This window comes from Gobius niger (assembly GCF_951799975.1).
Source record: "Gobius niger genome assembly, chromosome: 19".
Lineage (NCBI taxonomy): Eukaryota > Metazoa > Chordata > Actinopteri > Gobiiformes > Gobiidae > Gobius > Gobius niger.
This window is the reverse complement of record NC_136870.1, coordinates 16,526,233-16,547,159: the sequence shown is the minus strand read 5'-3', so window position 1 is coordinate 16,547,159 and position 20,927 is coordinate 16,526,233. Positions and strand designations below refer to the sequence as shown.

Sequence of the window (20,927 nt, the reverse complement as noted above, 5' to 3'; positions counted from 1 at the left end):
CCACACTAAACTCAACACCATATGCTCCCAGTCTACTGTTTCCTTTTGCAGACAGCCTTTATGCAATATTTTCAGTAGAAGCAAAACACAGCTTCTCCAAAACAGGTCCATTTTGTTCTGAAGTCACTCGAACGGGACAATAGGACCCTCTTCGTTGCGTATCAGACCTTTGTAATGTACAGTAATCACGGAGCTCATGAATATTTAATGACTGTGAATATGGGGGCTGCCCGTGGCAAATAGAGGGATTTGGGTGATTTGCATATTTGAAGTGCGGAGGAGGCGTTTTCCACCTGATGAGACCAGATCTAACGGACTGAGAAGATAATGACTCACACAGCGCATCACTTTAGCGCCATTGTGGTATATTTGTACTACTATATCTCAATGCACAGCAGTCTGAACATACAGCTAATATCCAACCACTGCCCATCAAGCAAAGCCGAATCATACCAGTTTTCTGACGCATTTCCATCAGAACTGGCACTCATTTCTTCAGCAATTTCTGCAACAGTTTCATCCAGAGCCACCTACAGGCACTTCTATACACAAACCTATTTTCTCCATCTTTTCCCGTGAACATTGCAGGATAAAATGTTCCCCTGCTGCTGAATCCATCTCACCCACTACAGACGGCAAGTATATTTATATTGTATATTTATGTGAAGAAAACGGGTAATTTCTGTGTGAACAAAATGCCTAAACTCACCGTCTTCTGGCACAATGAGGAGTTAAGAGGTTTTGAAAAAGACAAAAAACAGCAGGCGTTACATTCGCTCGGCTGCTTTGTAGTGGAAACAGTTTGAGAGGTGAAACAATCAGAACAAGACCAGTGAGTGTGTGGACTTTAACCTCTTAACCAAGCACATAGTCCTGTTCAGCTTTACCCAAATCTAAAAGCTTCTTGACTATAGATACAGACGGCTTTGCATCATAGAAGGGGGCGTGGCTTTGTCGAGGGGGAAAATAGAATCTTCTGGGAAAAACAGTTTTTCACAGTTTTTCGCCATTTTCTGGTGAAATGTTAACTTATTTATCATACAAATAAAGTTAAGTCTAAATTGGGTCCATATGGATGTTTATTCACAGCAGACTGTTCAGTAGAAGCGGGGGAAAAAAACCGGCAGCTAGCGTTAGCATTAGCACGATGCTAACATGTAGCATCATGTTGGCATTCTCTGTTATTTATGTATTTATGGGCTGTTGGACCACTTTGCTCCTCCCCATGTTTTTGTATCTTTATTTAGTAGAAAACTATATTCATAATTCAGCTTTTGTTAAAGCAGTTTTTGGATAATTAGAGAAAGATTTTTCTCCAAATTGTTTTCAAACATTACCATATATGGGCGAATCCAGAGATGCCGTCTGTATTTATAAGCAATTTGATCTAAATGGATCTTTTCCTCACGTTGTTGCCATATGCTGTCCCTTTTTTGACTTTGACATTTTCTTGTTGTGATTTTGTCACATTTTTTGACACTTTTCATCGCTTTTTCTTCACAATTTTGTCGCTTTTTGTCACAATTATGCTACTCTTTTGCTACTCTTTCTTTTCTTTGTCACTTTTTCATCCCTTTTTTTTTGCACCGTTTTCATCCACATTTACGTCTCGTTTTTGTCGCTATTTTGACACTTTTTTTCAAGAAGCTTTTAGTTTTGGCTGAACTGGAGAAAATGTAATCGGTTCAGGCGGGGGTTAAGAGGTTAAAAACATAGAGCATCACCTCATGACATCAGCAGGTGAGGGACGATTGTTTTGGGGTGTTCTCGGGAAAGAGACAGACTGCATAATGCAAGATTACTCAAACATGTGGCTAAAACAAAGCACAGCTCCGGATGCAACAGTATAATGTGGTTAAAAAGCTCATATAATAACGAGCATGGGCTCTAAAAAAAAAGCTTGAAGGAGATTAACTGAAGACTCACAGTAATCGAACGATCAGGTTTAGGGGTTGGAGGAAGGCATGGCTGCTGATGTGGAAAAAGGGCGGTGTCTTAAGCAGCTAAATTACATAGAAATCAATAAAGTGGGGGCAGCGAACCATTTGTACATCTCTGCGCAAACAACCCTGAATATAAACCTTAATATTGAATGGTTGCAGAGAGTAATACTTCCAATAGAAAGCAAAATCGATGATCTCACACACCGCTAATTTGGTTTCTGAGAGAAAAGCAAGATTTTTAGTCATTCTTAATCCTTACTCGGGACATTATCTGTAATTAGATTGATCACTTGTAAATTCACAGACAGATGTTCCTGTAATCTTCCTGCAGCGGTCTGTTGATGACCCCATCTACTGCTCCGTACAACTGCATTGCCTCTGATACATTATGGATGAGAACTGGACGAGCTGCATATTTATCACTAATCGACCCCTGAGTCGGCCCCTCCACGTTTGCCCCGATGGCAGAGGGGGATTTATGGATCACTGCCAGTTGTTTTGGTTGTCTGAGGCATAAAGGTTAATGGTTAGTTAAAATACAGTAATCTACCTGGGTATAATGTAATGAGCACACGATTCGCTTCTGCTTTAGAAGAGGACTAAGAGCAATGAAGAAGAATGTCTTTGTCTAATAGAGATATTTCTACAGACTCTTTATAATATATGAATAAAACATGAACAGACACTTGTACATCTATAAAGTACAAGTGCAAGTGTACAAGTGGACATGTTCAGCTTTACCCAAATCTAAAAGCTTCTCAAGTGGAGTTTACAGCTTATAGGCCAGTGAAAACCTTAAAAACTGATAAATAATGTTGTGGCCTGTTTTGTTGCATTTTTGTTGCTATTTTGATGCTTTTATTTGCTGCGTTTTCATCCTCATTTACAGTACATCACGTTTCTGTTGCTATTTTGAAGATTTTTTCAAGAAGCTTTTAGATTTGGGTAAAGTCAAACGGGAGAAAATGTGCTTAAGGGGTTAAGATGTAATTTCTTTTCTGCTTTTAAGCACGTTATAAAGTTGTCGAAGACATACACAGTTTTGGCTTCATTCACACAGGTTTGCATAATCATGTTCACTTTGTTGGCTTCTTCTTTTACGGCAAAAATTCCTTCTTTTTTTTTTTTTTAGAATTTAATAGCGTCCTGTGCACTTTTAAAGCTATTAAAGCATCAATTCATCTAAAAATTCAGGTTTAGTTGATTTTACCATAATTGATCGACAGCACTTCTTACTCTTTTTGAAAGAGTCAAAAGTATCAAAGTATCAAGTATCAACAGCTGACACAATTATATCTATAGTTTTTGTTTTCTTTCCTTCAGTGAACATGAGAAGATTCCCGGCTCCAGACTGGACACCCTCCAACATCACTTTGTGACAGAGCTCAATGCCTTGGTGGAGTCTGCTGCTCTGAAAGCTCCTGGCTCTTTCTGGAACTTTTGCCATTGACTACTTACCAAACTAAACAGACTAGAGATTTTGATAAAAGCCCTCATGGCACGCATCAACGCCAAATTAAACAACTGTGTTTATCTGCGCCACAAATCATTAATTACTCCGTAAACAACTGTAAAACGCTGCTGCGGTTTCCGAAAACAAAGGCTGGGAGAAAGGAGGCAATAAACCAACAGACAGCGGCTTAACGGTGGAAATAAAAGCGTCTAGTCAGTCCATGGAGGCTCATTAAAGTGTGTGACAGGTGGAACAAGCTGAAATCAGGAGGGTGGGGTTGCACAATATATTGCTCTTTAAGTGTCAGTCAGTGCAATATCTTTAACACAAGAAAGTGGGGCTTCCCAATTTGGAACTTCATGGTAAAGATTGCGATTCAATTAGTGATTTACGTTTTAAAGAAGAACTTCTTTACCTTTTTGTAGTCCCTCTGGGGGTAATACAAGTGCTGATGGGATGATTGGGGGGTCTTTCATCTCCCCCTGGTGTCTCTGGCCAGAAAACCACACTTGCAACTTTCCCTGCTCCGGGTCGGAGGCGAAATACACACTAATGGAATCACGAAGAAGAAGCTAACGGGCTAGCGGGAAAGCTAGCGCCACTTTAGCAGTATTTACAGCCAAGTTTGAGCGAAAAGAAAAAAAATCTCCATTGCTACGACACCTGCAGCGGCGCTTATGGCCTCTAGGGGCATGAGTTACTTAGTTCTGCTTTAAAATCAAGATATTATAATACAAAACATAAACAGCACCAATGAATCTTGATTTTGGTTCATGTATCCTGGCTCAAAGTACTCATTTTGTCTAATGGGTTCAGATTCTGAGCCATTTATTTTTGGTATATTATTTGTATTTAAGTATATAATGACACAAGCTTCCACTCAAATGTCACCCATCCTGCACTTCAACAGGAACAAAGTATGGCTAGCTTGTGTTTGGCTTGTTGAGACGAGGCCAGTTCTAACCACACAGTTTTCACAGCACCCATGGGTAACACATCAACACACTCCCTACACTCGAACGGGAGAGCCCCACAGACGGCACTGACGCTGATGACCCGTCAAAGATGACACACGAGGGAGGGTGTTTCAATCAGGCTAATAACAAGGCCCCTGACGGTCCGCCCCAGCCACTCAGTTGGCCAATAAAGCCATCTGATCACCCTTTTAGTGCATGGCATCGTGGAGAGCCTGCCATCTCCATGCCCCCATGCCACGATTTATGGCATCATCAAAGCCAGATTGGGGGGGGGGGGGGTCTTTCATTTCATTGGTACATCGGTTCATTGGTAGCGGGACAGGTTGCCAGATTTTCAATTGAAGGGGATGACTGGTAAAAGCATCCACAAATCATACAGCGCTATGGAGCAGATGGTAATATAGATTTCCACTAATTTCACAAGATACAATGAGTGGAAGAAGACAACAGTGTTATGCTTTCTGCAAGCATATGGTATTCATTTGACTTTGTGCGGTTACAAAAGTCTACATTGATCTAAAACTGCTTGTTAAAAGTTTCCCTTGTCCCATCTAAAATAAAAAAGCGTATTTTCACCTTGTCATCTGCACGAAAAAGGAGCATCGTCAAAATCCCACCATAGAAAAGACAGATGTACGCCATTGTCACAGTTCACTGCAATCTGCTGCTGCCCGAATGCTTTTATGTCTCGCGCTGGGGGTGGTTCTCCAAAGTTGGGGAGAGGGGGGGAGGGCAATCAAAGGAAGGTATGGCAATATAGTGATGCTTGACTACAGGATGTCCCAGGGAGAAATTGAACCTCAGCAAAGTCCGGCAATCATTATCATAAATCAATACCGAGCTTAAAAGAGCGTCATACCAGGGCAATCAGTGCTAATGCCACCATTCTCACATTGATCTCCTCGCTTCTCAGTCTTTGCAGTTTCACGTCAGGTTTCATCTTTGCCTCCGGGCTGACGTTTCGCCAACGACATCCAACGAGCGTCTTCGAGTGGAGCTTCAACAATAGAGGCTCATGAAAAGGGACAGTATTGGAGATTGAAGTCAATGGCATTGGTCGGTCCATCCATCAATTAGATAGAGCGGGTGAGGCTGGAGCGGTATTGCTAGGGGTCAGCAGGATAAGTCTAAACTACACATGCATTACTCAGGTTTGAAGGGCACGCAGAATGAAATTCAACCAATAGTGCAACATGCCCACAGTTAATGAAGACAAGTTTGCCTCCTTATTTCACATACGTTTTAAGCTTCTGACGCACTTGACAAATGACAAAAAAATGGCTTGTAACCCCTTGTAGCTGCATTATCCCTCATTAAAGGTGAACACAGTATGTAGGGTGAATGTTCATTTAACAAAACAAAGTATGGACATGTTAGTGGAGCATGTAATTTGTTTAGCCTCTTAACCCCCACCTGAACCGAGCACAAGTATAAAAATGCAACAAAAGAGCGACAAAAATGTATAAATGGCCACACATTATAATAATCGCGATTATTTTAGTAATAATTGATATCACGAATATTCAAACGATTATATGTTGTCATAAAAAAAAAAAGTCATTTTTTAAATTCATTTTTAAATTAACAAAACTATGCAAAACATTTTCTTTAGATAATAAAAAATAATAATATTAAATATGCTCACATTGCTGAACTGATCCTCTATTGAGAGATACCTGCCCCCTGCCAGCCCTCACACCTGTCCAAGCAAACAGAGCTGCGCAGCCTGTCGGATCAAAGCATGAGCCTTTAGCTCGTGAAATGCAAAGGGAGCAGAAACAATCATCACAGTGGCATGAAGTAAGAGTTTGCTTTAAGAGAGATCTGCCTCTGAAGAAGAGTTTTAGACTCTTCTACTAAACAAAACCAGTGCCTGGGCAAAGGATATTAACAGTTGTTCTCCTTTCAGCACAAGGTGAGCACTTAACAGTGGCGTTATCTCAAGAGCTGGGTATACAAAATATTGCACATGACAGACTTTTTGCACTTATGATGGACAAGTGGGAGGGCATCCATAGTAATCGATTTTCTCAATTATGCTATTTTTGTGATCGTGTAGTTAAAAAAAAAAACGAAATCACACACACACACACACACAGCACAGCCCTACCATTATGTCATAAATTAATTGCTCCATTAATTCCAAATATGCGCAGTAGGCAGGAAATGAAGAGACGCAGAAGTTTGTTAATTCGATCCTCACTTGGGAAACATACAGTTGTTAAGTCACTAATAATCTTGACCCTAAAGCCCATTCCAATCCCAGAAAATGTCTTGTGAAACACCAGCGGGAGGAAATGTAAAATGAATAGAGGATCTTTAGTAAGCGAGCGGGTTTGTAAGAGAACATTTGCCACATTTGCATATACTGTGAGACTCATATTCTTGAGCGCCTTGGTGAGAAGTGTTCTGCAGACAGCTCCAGTCGAGGTACAAGGTTTCACTCTCACTCTCTTTGATCGGCCGCTGTGTTCCCAGTCATCCATTTTCTTTAAAGGTAATAGCTTTGGATGATAACTTAAATGCATGGCAGGTTCAGAGGGATCAGAGGCTTAGGGCTGGTGTTTGTGCGGCAGGCTGGTGTCGGACGGATCAGTTCTGGGCAGTTAGGCACAGAGCAGACCAGGCTTTTGCACAGTCAAGCCTCACCTCAATGTTTCTAAAAACTGGGTACCCGTAATGCTGTTTGTTCATGGTTTGGTTTGACATTTGCCGAGTTTAAGGTCCAACGCGTACGTCTAATGTGGGTCCGTGACACTCCATTTGATTGGGCACGAATATGTAAGCATGATTATGTGCTTGAAGGTGATTGCGAAGGCCATGGGTGCAGATTGGCAGCAACATTTATGCCAAAATAACGAAGGGCTTTGTAAAGTATGTATTATATCAAGCTTGGCTCTTTATCAAACCTTATGCCAGTGGTTCTCAAACTTTTCACACTAAGTATCCCTTACAAATTCGTTGGTTCCAGGAATAAATGAGGCCAAAATATGGGCTGAGTCTGCTTCCAGCTCTGGCAAAAGCATGACTGATGTGGTTCTAAATAAAAATTTACTCAAAAGACAATAACAGAACTAAAAAATGCTGGGGACCTTGAGGACCGGCAGAAGTACCACAGTTTGCAACAAAAAAAACCCTCACCTAAACCGGGCACATTTTCTTTTCCAGTTTGGCTTTACTCAAATCTAAAATCTTCTTGAAATGAAGAGTCAAAAGAGCGACGAAAAACAATGTGCCGTAAAAGCAACAAAAATGCGATGAAAAACTGACAAAAACAAGGTAAAAGACAAGTGTCAACTTCTTACCCCCGCCTTAATGAGCGAATTTTCAACTATAATAAAGTTCAGCCATACCCAAATCTTAAAGCTTACAGGTCAGGCCAGCCTCATTTGAAAGCTAAGGCCTACAAAACTGATTGTAACTTTTTTTGTTGCCGAGTTTTTGTCACATTTTTTGCGTTTTTGTTACATTTTTTTTAAACTTTATTATTTTGTTATCGCTGCTTTTCTGGCATGTTTAGTTTTTTTGTTGTGTTTTCGTCATTTTTTTGGTCACTTTAGTGCAGCTCTTTTTTGTCGCTTTTTCATCACACTTTTTTCATAGGGTAAAATGGTAAATGGACTCAACTTATACAGGGCCTTTATACCTTCATCAGGCCCAATCCGCTTTGCATTAAGGAACCAGTCACCCATTCACTCTCTCATTTATGCACCAATGTGCACAGACACTGGAGGCAAGGAGGGTGAAGTGTCTTGCCCAAGGACACAACAACAGTGTGCATTTGCGGGAGCTGGGATTGGAACCCCGACCGCCACCGTCACCGTTGTGTTATTCTTGCTCTTCTTCCTCCTATTTTGACACTTTTTTCAAGAAGCTTTTAGATTTGGGTAACGCCAAACTGGAGAAAATGTGCTCAATTCAGGTGGGGATTAAGATTTTAAAAGAGCAAAGGAAAAACATTTTATGAAAACACAACAATAAAGCCACAAAAACCTGACAAAAACTTGACGAACAGCAACAAAAAAAAGTGTAAAAAAAAAAGAAAAAGACAAACATAACAAAAAAAGAGACAAAAACACCTAAAAAATGCAGCGCCAAAAAAAGTTCCGATCAGCTTTGTAGGTCTTAGCTTTCAAATGAGGCGTTACACAGGCCTATAGGCTGTCAGCTCCAGTTGAGCAGCTTTTAAATTTGGATTAACTGGGGGTTGAGAGGTTACTGTATTCATGCCATTAAAGACAAAGGATATATTATACCTCGTCGCTCATTATACCAGTATTTATAAACACCATTTTTCCACAACTGCAGCTACAGAGAACCCAGGGGGAAAATTACAAAATAAAGTCTTTATCCTTTACACAAATTCGTTTAGCTTTTGCCCAGACAGGCCCCCCGTGCGGTTTGCATTGAAAGGTGCCTAGTCAAGAAGACGACACGACTGTGCAGATAAACCAGTGCTACATTCAGACTATGTAAAGCTTTGCAAACCAATTAAGACAGAGGCTGGTAATTCACAGGGGGAGCTCTCTGTTCCCATCACTGTCCCCGCTCTGACAGCCTCCGACAGCCACTGTGATGTGGATGGCTGCGCTCGAATTTATGAAATATTCATTTTACATTGAGGTGAGGTAGCGGGGGTGCACCATGTTTAATTTATGACATTTGTATTTATACCATTGCTGGCTTTTTGCTTTCATTTGATGCTGCCATCTTATGAAGCTGCCGACAAATGGATTGATATTTTCTGGAAAGTCTGGAAAGGGAGCTTTTGCGGTAAATGGTATAAAGTAAAGTACGCTCTCGATAGCAAAGCATTACAGCTGCTGCGGTGTATGAGATGGCCATTAAGAGACAAAGGAGGACTATGGCATTACATGAATGCGGGTGCTATGATGTCTCTCCTCTCTTGTGTGTTTACTTCCCCACTAAGAAGTTACGGTAATTTACAGACTCAGTGTTCTCAGATCCAAAAACAACATTAAACCTACATAGAGTTGTGAAAACATTGAAGTGACGCAGAAGCCTAATTATTGTCAACTGAACAACTCAAAAAATTAAAGCCAATTACTGCATCTCTGAGCGAAAGAACAGCAAGTTACTCTTAATGCTTCCAATTATGCCTCTTGACCTTTAGCAAAACAAAGAAAAAACAGCACCCGGTGATTATGAAAAAGCTGACTAAAAGGAGAGGAGATAAGAAGTAGGTTGAGAGGTGAATGTGTGAGATAAAGGTCTCATTATTGTTACACTTGCAGCTGTGTATGCCTTTTGTAAACTTTTAGTTGCATTCTCACTTGCATTAAAGCAGTTTTTTGTAGTCCCTCTGGTGTCTCTGGCCAGAAAACCACAATTGCAACTTCGCTGCCTCCGGGTCCGTGTCACCAATACACACTAATGGCATCACAAAGAAGAAGCTAACAGGCTAACGGGCAAAGCTAGCTGCAGGCTAGTGCCACTTAAACAGTATTTATAACCAAGTTTGAGTGAAAAAAATGATGTACAATATCCCTCTGTCCTTTTGTCTTTTCTTTCAGCGTAGTATTTACTCTCACGGACAATTAACGAGCAAAAAAATGGCCTCTAGGGGCATGACTGAATTAGTACTGCTTTAACTGTGTAGAGCGTTTTGGGTGTCTAATGTAGGTGGAAAAGTTCTATATAAATAGAGACCATTCATCATTTTAACAATCAGAGCAATAGAAATAGTAAAAAGTCAACAGGAAGAAGAACAAGAACTGATCCACTGACAAGGCACTGACAAGGCACTACAAGTGTGATTTTTATGTGAATGCGAACAATAAGTAACATTTTAAACTTAATCTTAATTGGTTTATTCTTATCAAATTATAATTACTATATGCAATAGCTTTATTGATTTATTTATCCCTAAGGTGGAATTCTTTAATGTACAATTAATCCGAGAATTCGCAATCCATATACAGTATTTGCTGATAGAGTATTTACCTTGCACCGCCTGAGCAATTATTTTAAGAATCAACACCACTAGACAGAAAATGTACTAAAGGTAATCTCTGCCCATGCTGAGAGCAAAAGCAGGTAATCTTATAACGTGATCTCAACATGTTTAATTGACTGTACATTGAGGTCATGTACGTTGCTGACGCAGGCAATGTCGCAGTATTACGCACAGAATCGGAATCTTAATATGGAATGGGTAATGGTGGGCGCTGAACACAGTTGGATGCTTGATTGTGCTAAATCTATTATTGTGACATTTCTTATCTAAAGCCTGTGCCAACAGCCTGATACATCCTGGGCACAGTTTCAAACAGATGTCTGCATTTCCTCTGCATCGTCTTTGAGTGATTTGCTGCACATGATGGAACTATAATTGTTTTTTCAGTAGTTCATAAGCAGTTCCTGTTTTTGATAGATTGCTTATTGATTTGCAATCTCACAAAACAAGAACTTAACTGATCTGTCCTGAGCCTGAACTGCAAGACAAGTCCACATAAAGTACATTTGATACGCATAAAATCTTCATGAACAGAAACAAGGCTTCATCTCCAAAAAACATGGGACCATTGCATGTACAGTATGTTACAATGACAGCAAACACCTAATACCTGGCATGTACTGTATCTGTACTGTCTGCAGAAGAGTAGAAAGAAGCCGGGCTAATCCTACACTGAAAGGCCCATGTAAAGGGGCAGATTTGCGTGTTGTCCTGGCACTGTGGACCTGGTCTGAGGCGGGACAGCGCATGTGCCAGATGCTGATAAAGGGGATTGTTTGTCCCTCGACCTCTGCCTCTGTCTCAGCTGTTTGAAGAACATGATCGAGACCAGGGACGATTAGTTTAGTGTCAGTCAGTGAACACATACACTACACGCATGTGCTGTGTCACGAATATAACCTCATCACTGAGCCGACTGCAGGACAGACAGCAGAAAATCTCATTAGCTACTTTTGAGCCTTTACATCTCTTAAACATTATAATATATCCAGACATGGCCTTTACACCTTTAACTTGCATAGAAAAACTACTTTCTATGTGTCTGGAGGTTGTTTTGTTTCTGTATCTTTGGGCAAAGCACTGAAAGCAGAACTAAGTAACTCTTGCCCCTAGAGGCCACAAGCGCTTTGCCTGTTAGCCTGTTAGCTTCTTCTTCAAGACACCAGGGGGAGATGAAATACCCCCCAATCATCCCATTAATGTCTACTATTCTGTGTATTACAGGCTATTAGGTTAAAACAGCTTTCATTTCTATTAGAGTTAACATTTTCATAGGATCAATAACTACTTTTGTTTAGTTAAAAGAACACACACACCAGGATTGTTTGTGTATATTAAAGATCAATTGTTTTTTAAGATGAAAACAACTTGCACACACCAAAACATCACCATGAACCTCTGCCACACTGCGGGACTTGTTTTAGTGGAGAAAAGGCATTTTCCTTTTATTATCAAAGGCGGGACGTCTAGGGAGATACAACGATAAGGCTCTCCAGAGGGGCAGAGAGAACACTTGTCTGGGATGTCCGTGGGAGGTGGAGAGCCAAGGGTCACTTTAGTCGATACAGAGGTCATCCGATCAATAGACGGCGGGAGTTAATTTGGCTGGAAACCCTTTCATGTAGGAGAGCGCACATTGAAAAACAGACATGAAAGCTACACGCTAGTGTGGAGGAATCTCTCAACGCGAACAAAAGTATCAAGAAAGATACAGCAGATCTTTTGGGCTGGTCTCACAATGGTACAAATACTAAGCCTTTGGCCGATAGCAACGTAGCAAGTCAGCAGAACATACGATCAAGGACTCTGGTGGGCCTCTTTTTAGCATTTGTGACAGATATAGTTTGGAAATTTCTCATTAAAATAGCAGTCAATACAGTAATCCTGACTCCTGCCTCAGGGTGCAAAAAGTCATAGTTTGGAGTGGATTATAGTGGAGCCTGCATATTTTTCTTGTGTTTTGGGTAGGGATAGGGATGTCAAGATTAACCGATTTTACAATTAGCATGGTTAGAAAAACTCACTGTAGGTTAATCGGGAGAATTTTCGTCTCACGAGTTATTTGTGTGCACTCATCTGTAGTGTTAAATCTGCTCCTAAACACATGAAATGAACGGCAGGTTCAGTAGTCAAATGTGCAAATTTAATCTATTTTCATAACTGCCAAAGGAAGAGTCCCAAAAGAATCATGTGCAGCCGTGTTTATGTCACGTAAAACGGTGTGAGTGCATGGAAAGGAATGGATATTTCAAAAACATCTACATAAATTTGTTTCCTTTAGGTATAGATAATAATAATATTCTACTGCCTATTCATATTATTTTACTTGTTTAATATAATGACAAAAGCATAAAGATGAAAAACAAATGATCAATAGGTTTTCGATTAAAACAACCCTGAAAGAATCAGAACAATGTATGTAAAATGCCTTGCTTCTCTTTTGTGAAGTTTTAGACAGAAAGAAATTCTCAAGATTTTCTTCCTTACTTTAGCTAAGTCCTGTGGGTTTGAACTCATTTGAATTCATAGTGACTCATAAATTAAGAAGCGTGACATCCTTACTCACAACACGCCAAATTCTCCAGCTTGGTTCTCCTGACCAAACCTCAAGATCTCGAAATTTCCCCACAGGCGCTGCTCTTTGGTCACCCACTTTTCCTGACGTGATGGAAACACATTTCCTTACAGGGACTATGAAGTACACCTCACCATTAAATCTGAAGACGTTTTCATTCACTTCAAGTCAATACATCAAGCCTGACCATATACATTAGCTATCAAGTGCTAATGTCAGTAAGTATGGTCCTCAGACAGACTGATGTTGCCAAGCGTCCTGTCCGTCCATCAGAACTATCCTTTAAGGGCCTCCAGGAGAATTGCCAGTACTTAATTGGAGCGCTACATCTATCACCAAGACACCTCCCTCGGCGCTGATCTGAGACATGTCAAGGAAAAAAAAAATCCCGACAAGAGTTGACGTCAATAAGGGGAAACATGGCCTTGAGTGGCGATGAATGACTATTGACATACAGTGAAAAAGGTAATTCTCAGAGGGGGAAAGAGTGAGAAAAAGCCCACTTCAGTTTTTCAACACAGTTACGGAATAAATACAAAATAAGAGACTCAATAACACTCAAAGATAAAGTATGACAAACATAATTATGTGCCACTTGTAATAATGGTTTTCTTGTAATTTGCAAAAGCTTAAACAGATGCTTGTATTTTGATTTCATAACGTGCCAAGCTGGCTAATAAAAACCTTGAGAAAAATGTGCAAAAACACCTGTGTCTATTTTATCCAATGTGTGGGCGCAGACGCTTAAGTAAAGACACAAGAGCCCTTCATAAAGAAATGGTAATAATACAGGCTTTAATAGCTCTAAAATACCCCTTGTGCTTGTGCGACTAGACCACTAGACCTTAGGCTCGGAGGTTATTGATATGCAGAATGAAGCTGCTGAATTTCAATGCGGACATGATTCAGAGATGATAAATCAGATCTTCTTTGTGTGGTGGGCGTCTAATCACTTGATATCTGTCTCTGTCGGCGGCAGTCTGTCCACAATGGAGCCAGTGCTTTAGGCGTATTAAGAGAGCTTTATAAAGATGACAATTCAATTAATGTTTATTCCGGGTGTTAAGACAAAACTCAAAACAGCTCCACAAGTAGGTGTAGAGTAGCAGAGCGGTTTGCACTGAGGCCTATCTGTGGTTTCTCTACGGGTATTCTGGTTTCCTCTCATTGTCCACTGACCTGAAGGCATTAGAAGATACTTTACTTCATCACTTTTGTTATTTTTTTTATCCAATTGTGTAAATACAAGATTTTAATGAGCAAATTCTAGTGATATATTGAAATTGCATCACCCAATACTGTAATTTTTATAATTTTACTTGGAATAAAACTGGGCTTGTCTCACCTTTTGGAGAAACAGCACGATCCTCTTGACCATCTCTACCCTCTGCTCCTCGAGACTGAACAGAGTACGCGGGGTTCGGATGAAGACCTTGGTGTTGCCGTAGGCGACGTCGTGTTCAAACCCACAGGACTTGAGCAGACCTTTCACCGCCGCTTTGTCCGACGCCAGATCGTGGTTTGGCCACGTGAACTCGGAGATCATCTTGTATCTAAGAGAAGATATAAAATGTGATTAACATCGACTGTGGTAGTTGTCTGCTTTGAACAACTTAAATATAAGATGGTTTCTCCCGCAATATAGAAAGCAGTTCTCTGTACAAGCACTGCACAGCAATGAGCATTAGTTTATTTACCTCACTGCCAAAAAAAAGCTATTACGCTCTTTACACAGTATAAAATATGACAATAGCACTTTGTGGGGCAGCTTCAGCGAGTACAGCACAAAATGGTCTCACCATTTCAATGCACAGAAAGTATTTGTCTGAGAGTAATTAATGCAGATTGGCATTTATCGATCATTAAGGACAGGTCTGCCTTGTTTCTTGACAGCAAACAGCAACACATATTGATTTGCCAAAACAGTAATAAACGTACAAGACAGTCCTGGAGCAAATGTTACTGGGCAAAAGGGCGCCCACCTGTCCCTCTTTTGGTTGTACTGCACATCCATTTCGACCCTTGTCCCCCTGTCCCACCTATTCAGATCATGTCCCACTTTTCCAATCAGATTAGATTTACATAGAGAATGACAAATTATCCTCCACTGTGTACGAGTTTGATGAGCCATTAAAGGATTTATGCCAAAATGAAGGCCTTAAATGTCACGGAAAAGCATTACAGCATTACAGTTTAATCTAAATTTCTGGATCTGTTATGCCATAAATTCACTTACAAAAAGTAAGCATTATTTTAGTTTCATTTTTTTAAATAAATGATAAATGCATACATTTGTTGCATTTCAGGCATGAAAAAAACTTTGCACAAAACCAACAATACTGTATCTGAAAGGCCTCAATGAGGATTTCGATTTAAGACCTCTTTTATGATCTCATAATGTGTGTGCCGCCCCCCCCCTCTCTTTTGTTTGAGCATGATCTAAGTGGGCACTTCTACTCCAGTGTTTATGTGTGGTATATTGTCGTTCAATATGGTATTGTACTTATGCTGTGGGTTATTGTCATCACATCTCAGAGTGGCTACATATAGTTTGTTACTGTACAAACATATGTAATGCTGACTGATGCAAAATACTTTGATCAACACGTGACATACTAGTCACTGTGTATATATATTCAGGTGTGTAGCCAGGTTATTTATGTCTGATGAAGGGCCAACACTGCCCGAAATGTTACATCATCCTGTGGTGCTAATAAACTAACGCCTGGGAGCTCAAGCTGTGCAGATTCATCTCCATTTTTTCACTCATGTCTGTCCCGCCATGTCCCACCGCATCACATGACCTGTCCAACTTTCACTCCTATTTGAGGTGGTCCCTCCACCGACCAATGCATCGAACATACTGTAGAGAAAAACAGCGCAATGTATCGCCTAACTCAATGATGAATTCACTCATATAAGTCTATTCAGCGTCTCCTTTAAATCTTGTGAATGCAGTCGACACATGGACAGCGAGCGACTTCACAAACCACTCAGATTTCATTTTTTGTGAATGACTGATGTTACGTGGTAGCACTCAGACAGAAGCGACGCCGTTTGATAGAAGACATTATCCCAGATTTGATTGGAGAAAAAAAAAAAAAAATCTAATTACTCGCCACTTCAGCAGCACTGACCCACTACAGAGAGAGTGTGATGTAATTCCAAGTCCAAAGACATGAGTGGGGGGGGGATTGGCGGGAGATGAGTTGTTATGCAAAAAAACTCATTACTTAATCCTCCGCTTTGGACAGCATGTTGCTTGTTGAGGTCAGTGGGTGGCTGGGACATCTGGGGAAGACGGCCAAATGAAGAGTCTGTTTTTGTGGCTCGACTCCGCCATCGTTACAATACCGTCTCTGCTTCCTTTTCACGGTTACGTTTTCAGAATTCATTGTGGCTTATGCAACAAAAAAGCCCAACCTTTGCCTCGACTAGTGTCCGCAAAACATGGCGCATTCCCCACATCCAATTCCAAAGTGCTGCGGAAACATTTGTGGCACCTCTAATATGGATCGGCTTGATTAGCTCCGGGACTAGATTAAATGGAGGCTGATTAGGCTTATGCAACACATATTCGCACTCTGCTTTGAGGACAGACCATCTAATACCCTTCAGAGTCAGCCAATGTGCCGCTTCAAAGGATCACTGTGTTCAGGACATTTTGAAAACACACATGTCAGGGCTAACTTTCGTAACTCGATTTTCTAACCAGGGCACACATCAACCAAACTTCACTAAACATTTGCAGACAATTAAGGGGTCTATGTCATGTAAAATGGACCCTTTCTGAGCTTGTTTTTCTGTTACACACATTCTCCTCATTGACTCTAAAGCAGGGGTAGGCAAGTTTGAGTCACGGAGGGCCGATTTTCATCATCGCCAAAACACCAACGGCCGAACCTCAACATTGTAGCCTAAAGTTAAGAACCATTTTCTGCAAATGCCAATGTTTTATATCAGTGGTTCTAAAGTGGTCTGGTTATAATCATATAAAATATTGTGTTATTGCTGTAGATTTGCTTTTAAGACTGAAATTGTGATCAAAATACGGACTCCAGTGTGCTTCCGTGTAGTTTCAGATGGAAAATATTGAAAAAATGTTCCCTATAGGCTCGCGACCCACTTTTGAGTCCCGACCCACCAGTTGAGAATCACTGTTTTACATTATATATGACCAAGTGGGATGTTCTGCAAGGACATTTAAAAAATACACTAGAAAAAGACACTTTTTAGTGTACTTTAACAGGTTTTTGATCCCTTATTTGCATAATAATATTTCTCAAAATCATATTGAGGGCCAGAGATTCTGTGCTGGAGGGCCGGATTTGGCCCCCGGGCCTGACGTTGCCTGACACTGCTCTAAAGCTTGTGTGAGGAAAAGAAACAAAAAGTAATATCAAATGCATATATCAAAAAGTACGGTTCCTTCTCCAAATTGTTACACCAACAGGACCTGAGGATTCTGGTTGTATACCTCTGTAGGAAGCGAGGGTATGTCTGGCGATAGGCAAACCCGGCCCGCCGCACCCGGACGTTCTCCAGCAGACCCAGATACTCCACCTGGTGCTGGCAGCGCTGACGCTCGAACAGCAGAGGAGACTTCACCTCGTTCGGCTTGACACAGCGGACGTAATAGGGCTCCTACAGTGGGGAACTTTAGTTAATAATTACTTTATATAAAACACAATATTGATGCACAAAGACAAAATGTCCATTAATGTATGTCATTTTACCAGGACAGTCATCCTTTTACTGTCATCAGTCGTTATTACCTAAGGTCAATTGTATAATCCCGCATGTCATTTTTAATATACAATATGTAACGTGCCCTTTGTGACGAGGCTTGGCCCCTTTCACTTTGATTTCCACAAATGGCAATGCATTTAATCAGTAGATGAGGACTAATCCAAACGCAATACATTTCTGTGTCGGAGCGGCTGGAAGAGCGCTGCCCTCTCACCTTGCTGGCCAGGTTCTCCACCAGTGAGATCATGGAGTTTTTGAAGAGCGTCGCCGCCGTCAGTGGCCGTTTGGTGACCTCCGTGATGCGCAGTTTACCCTCAGGCCACATCCCCCTCAGCACCGGGTTGGAACTGCGGAATTACACCAAATATGATGTCAAACATGAATATAGAATTTACTATTTTTTATAGGTTTAAAAAAACATATTTTTCGATCTGGCTGTTGGACAAAGTGATGAAGCACGAGGGCTGTTGCCATGGCAGTTACGAGCACATTTACCACGTTTACGTCATACTTGTCCACCAAATGTATGAATGTAATGTGGCTATATCTCTGTCAGTCTACCTAAGGGCAGCCACCACAACAGGGAGGAGTCAATGTATGTAAAACATCCAAAAGAAACCATGTAAACTTAATATTACTGCAATACTATAAACAAGTAGAATATATTAAAAATTTATGCCAACCCCATGGCTTTATTATAGAGTTCGGGAATGTGATGTCAGTAATTTAGCAGCTAATGGAGTTGTTCCTGTTTTTACGGTTTTTAGCTAATATTAGTCTATGGAAAATGTATGCTAACAGCTGCAAACATGGCGGATCTCCATGGTAACTGTGGATTTTCCCGAACTCAGTTGTTAAGAGCTTTGAGTGACAGAAAGTAGAAAGCACTAAATTAAATGAGATTCACTTAAATTATGCTCACTCAATTTAGATGAACAGCCAGATGCACCCATAGGGAACTGTACAATCACAGTTTTACTAAATATATTTAATAGTAATAATACACAAGAGGCTGATATTGATTGCCTTTTGTGCAATATGATTACAATATTTCATAGTATATAACATTGTGTGCCGTTACACAACACTATACCACCCACACTGTACAGACATCATTTTAAGCTCAGTGAAAGTCGGTGAAAAACAGGGTAAGTGGTGCATGAGGTTAAGAGCCCACTGAGAGGAGATTATCTGTACCGTCCCGGGTCTCCTGCACGGCTGCGGGGGTAATGTAATCAAAGTATGTGTGAAATGTAAAGAAAGAGCGTGGGGTGAAGGAGGAGGCGACTGTACCTGTTATAGAGCAGCCTCTTGAAGTCCTGGAACAGCGTGTCTTTGTTCTTATCAATAAAACCAACCACAGAGTACCTGCAAGAACATCAGGTCAGGTTAACTCATGTTCACTCTGGCCTTTGCACAATGTGTCCTGTCAAAGACCTTTTATGCAAAAACAAGCACCTAAGAGATATTATGCTTTTTCTTGTGTGATCTCTTTAAACTAGAGGGACACAGAACGGTTTCCCGCTAAAAGCTTCATCTCTTCATGATAAATGGTGACCAGATATGGATCTCTTAGTTTAGGTCAAATAAGGCGACACAATATTCAATCAAATTATTGCGTTCGCAAGAGAATCAAGAGAAACAAGAAGCTGCAATACATCACAAATCTCTGAGGTCTGTGATTTACTCTGTATATTTTCTTGTCATTTGTTCTGATGAGGAAAAAAAAACATACATACAGTATATATATTTTGTTATATTTTTTGTTATATTTTTTTGCCCTAATAAATAATGTAATAAAAGTCAAAGTCGACCTTTTGTGGAGGAATATTGAGTATGTTGTCTTTATCTCGCAATGGAACGACATTGTTATTATGTTATTTGTGTTCACCCTGATGGTTTGAGAGTAACTTCAATCCTGTTCTGTAACTACTTTATATAATACTTTATGTTGAACCTTGTCTAGTCCATAACTTTCATTTATGATCAAAAACAATTTCTACTTGATCTTGCCAATAAGCCAAGCTCAATCATAACCACCTAGGCCGTGTTAATTACAAGTGATTATAACCCCTGCTGTGAGGTGAGGGGAGGTTTTAACCCGCTGCTTGGCTTAAGTGGCTTAGGGATCAATCAACACCCCCGGTTCAGCCCCTGCCCCTCTGCCTCCGCTGTCCCCGGGGTGGCAACACTTAGCCTGCACAAATGGGCTCAACAAGGGTCCCTAAAAGCACTTTTTGGAAGCTTAGCCTGTGTAATTTATTCATTTAAAAGATGTCAAGTCTCTAAAAGGTGCAAGGGGCAAGTGGAGTGAACAGATTTGGAAACCAGTGAAATTAAAATATGTGGTTATAAATATATGGGTGCTTTCAACATTGTCACAAGAAAGAATTTTCGTAGTTAATATGACAAAAAACATTGCTATTGAAATCATATTCACCTAAAATGCAATGAAAACAATTTGTGTATATTAAATTACCATTTCCCGTGAAAGAAATGTATTAATTGCGACAATTCTATGCCGACACTTTATAAATCCCATTTCAAGACATACATTTAGTTCATTGTAAATACACGTTTAAAGGAATAGGCCGCCATTTTGCATATATGTTCTCACCTTAGACTTAGACGAGTTGATGCGCACCTGTCTGGTCTTTACGCATGCGCTCAGTCACGCAAAAACAGCACAGACATCGTTAGCATAAGCCTCTCCTCCTCTTCTTGAGGGGAAACGTGGAAGAGCTTGGTCGCTTCCAACTTCTCCCCCGTTTGGCTACATAGAGGAGCTAACAACTATTAACATCGTCTGTGCTGTTTTTGCGTGACTGAGCGCACACGTAAAGACCAGACAGGTACGCATCAACTCATCTAAGCTCAGGTAAGAACATATCTCAGTGGCCTGTTTCTTTAATGGAAATGTCATCAAATTGGTTGCCTTTTGCTCTGCCCAATCCCATCAGATCTCAGACACTAAGCAGGGAAGGGCCTTGTTGGTACTTGGATGGGAGACTGTTTGGTAACACCAGGAAGCTGAGGTGACTGTAGTGAGTGAGTGGTTGGTGGGATGGGCCGATGACACAGACTGGTTCCCTTTCTTCCGTCAGTCTGCCCCAGAGTAGCTTTGGCTACAACAGTAGCTTACCATCACCGAGTATAGAGTGAATGATTAATAACTACAGTGTAGGGCTTTGAGAAACTTGGTAATACAGGCTTGTAAAGCGCAATACAAGCGTAAGGCATTATTATTATTATT

The 20,927-nt window shown here is 40.7% G+C and overlaps 1 protein-coding gene across 1 annotated transcript in view; it reads right to left on the bottom strand.

Annotated features, from left to right (window-relative positions):
- myo1d (myosin 1D) overlaps nt 1-20,927 on the bottom strand; it is a 96,016-nt gene that overhangs the window by 38,360 nt on the left and 36,729 nt on the right. The window contains exons 13-16 of the mRNA XM_079577681.1: nt 18,968-19,042; nt 17,889-18,021; nt 17,403-17,569; nt 14,271-14,478 (exon numbers count right to left, since the gene is read on the bottom strand). Of these exons, the coding sequence (XP_079433807.1) occupies nt 14,271-14,478; nt 17,403-17,569; nt 17,889-18,021; nt 18,968-19,042 (583 nt within the window). The remainder of the gene's footprint in view (nt 1-14,270; nt 14,479-17,402; nt 17,570-17,888; nt 18,022-18,967; nt 19,043-20,927) is intronic.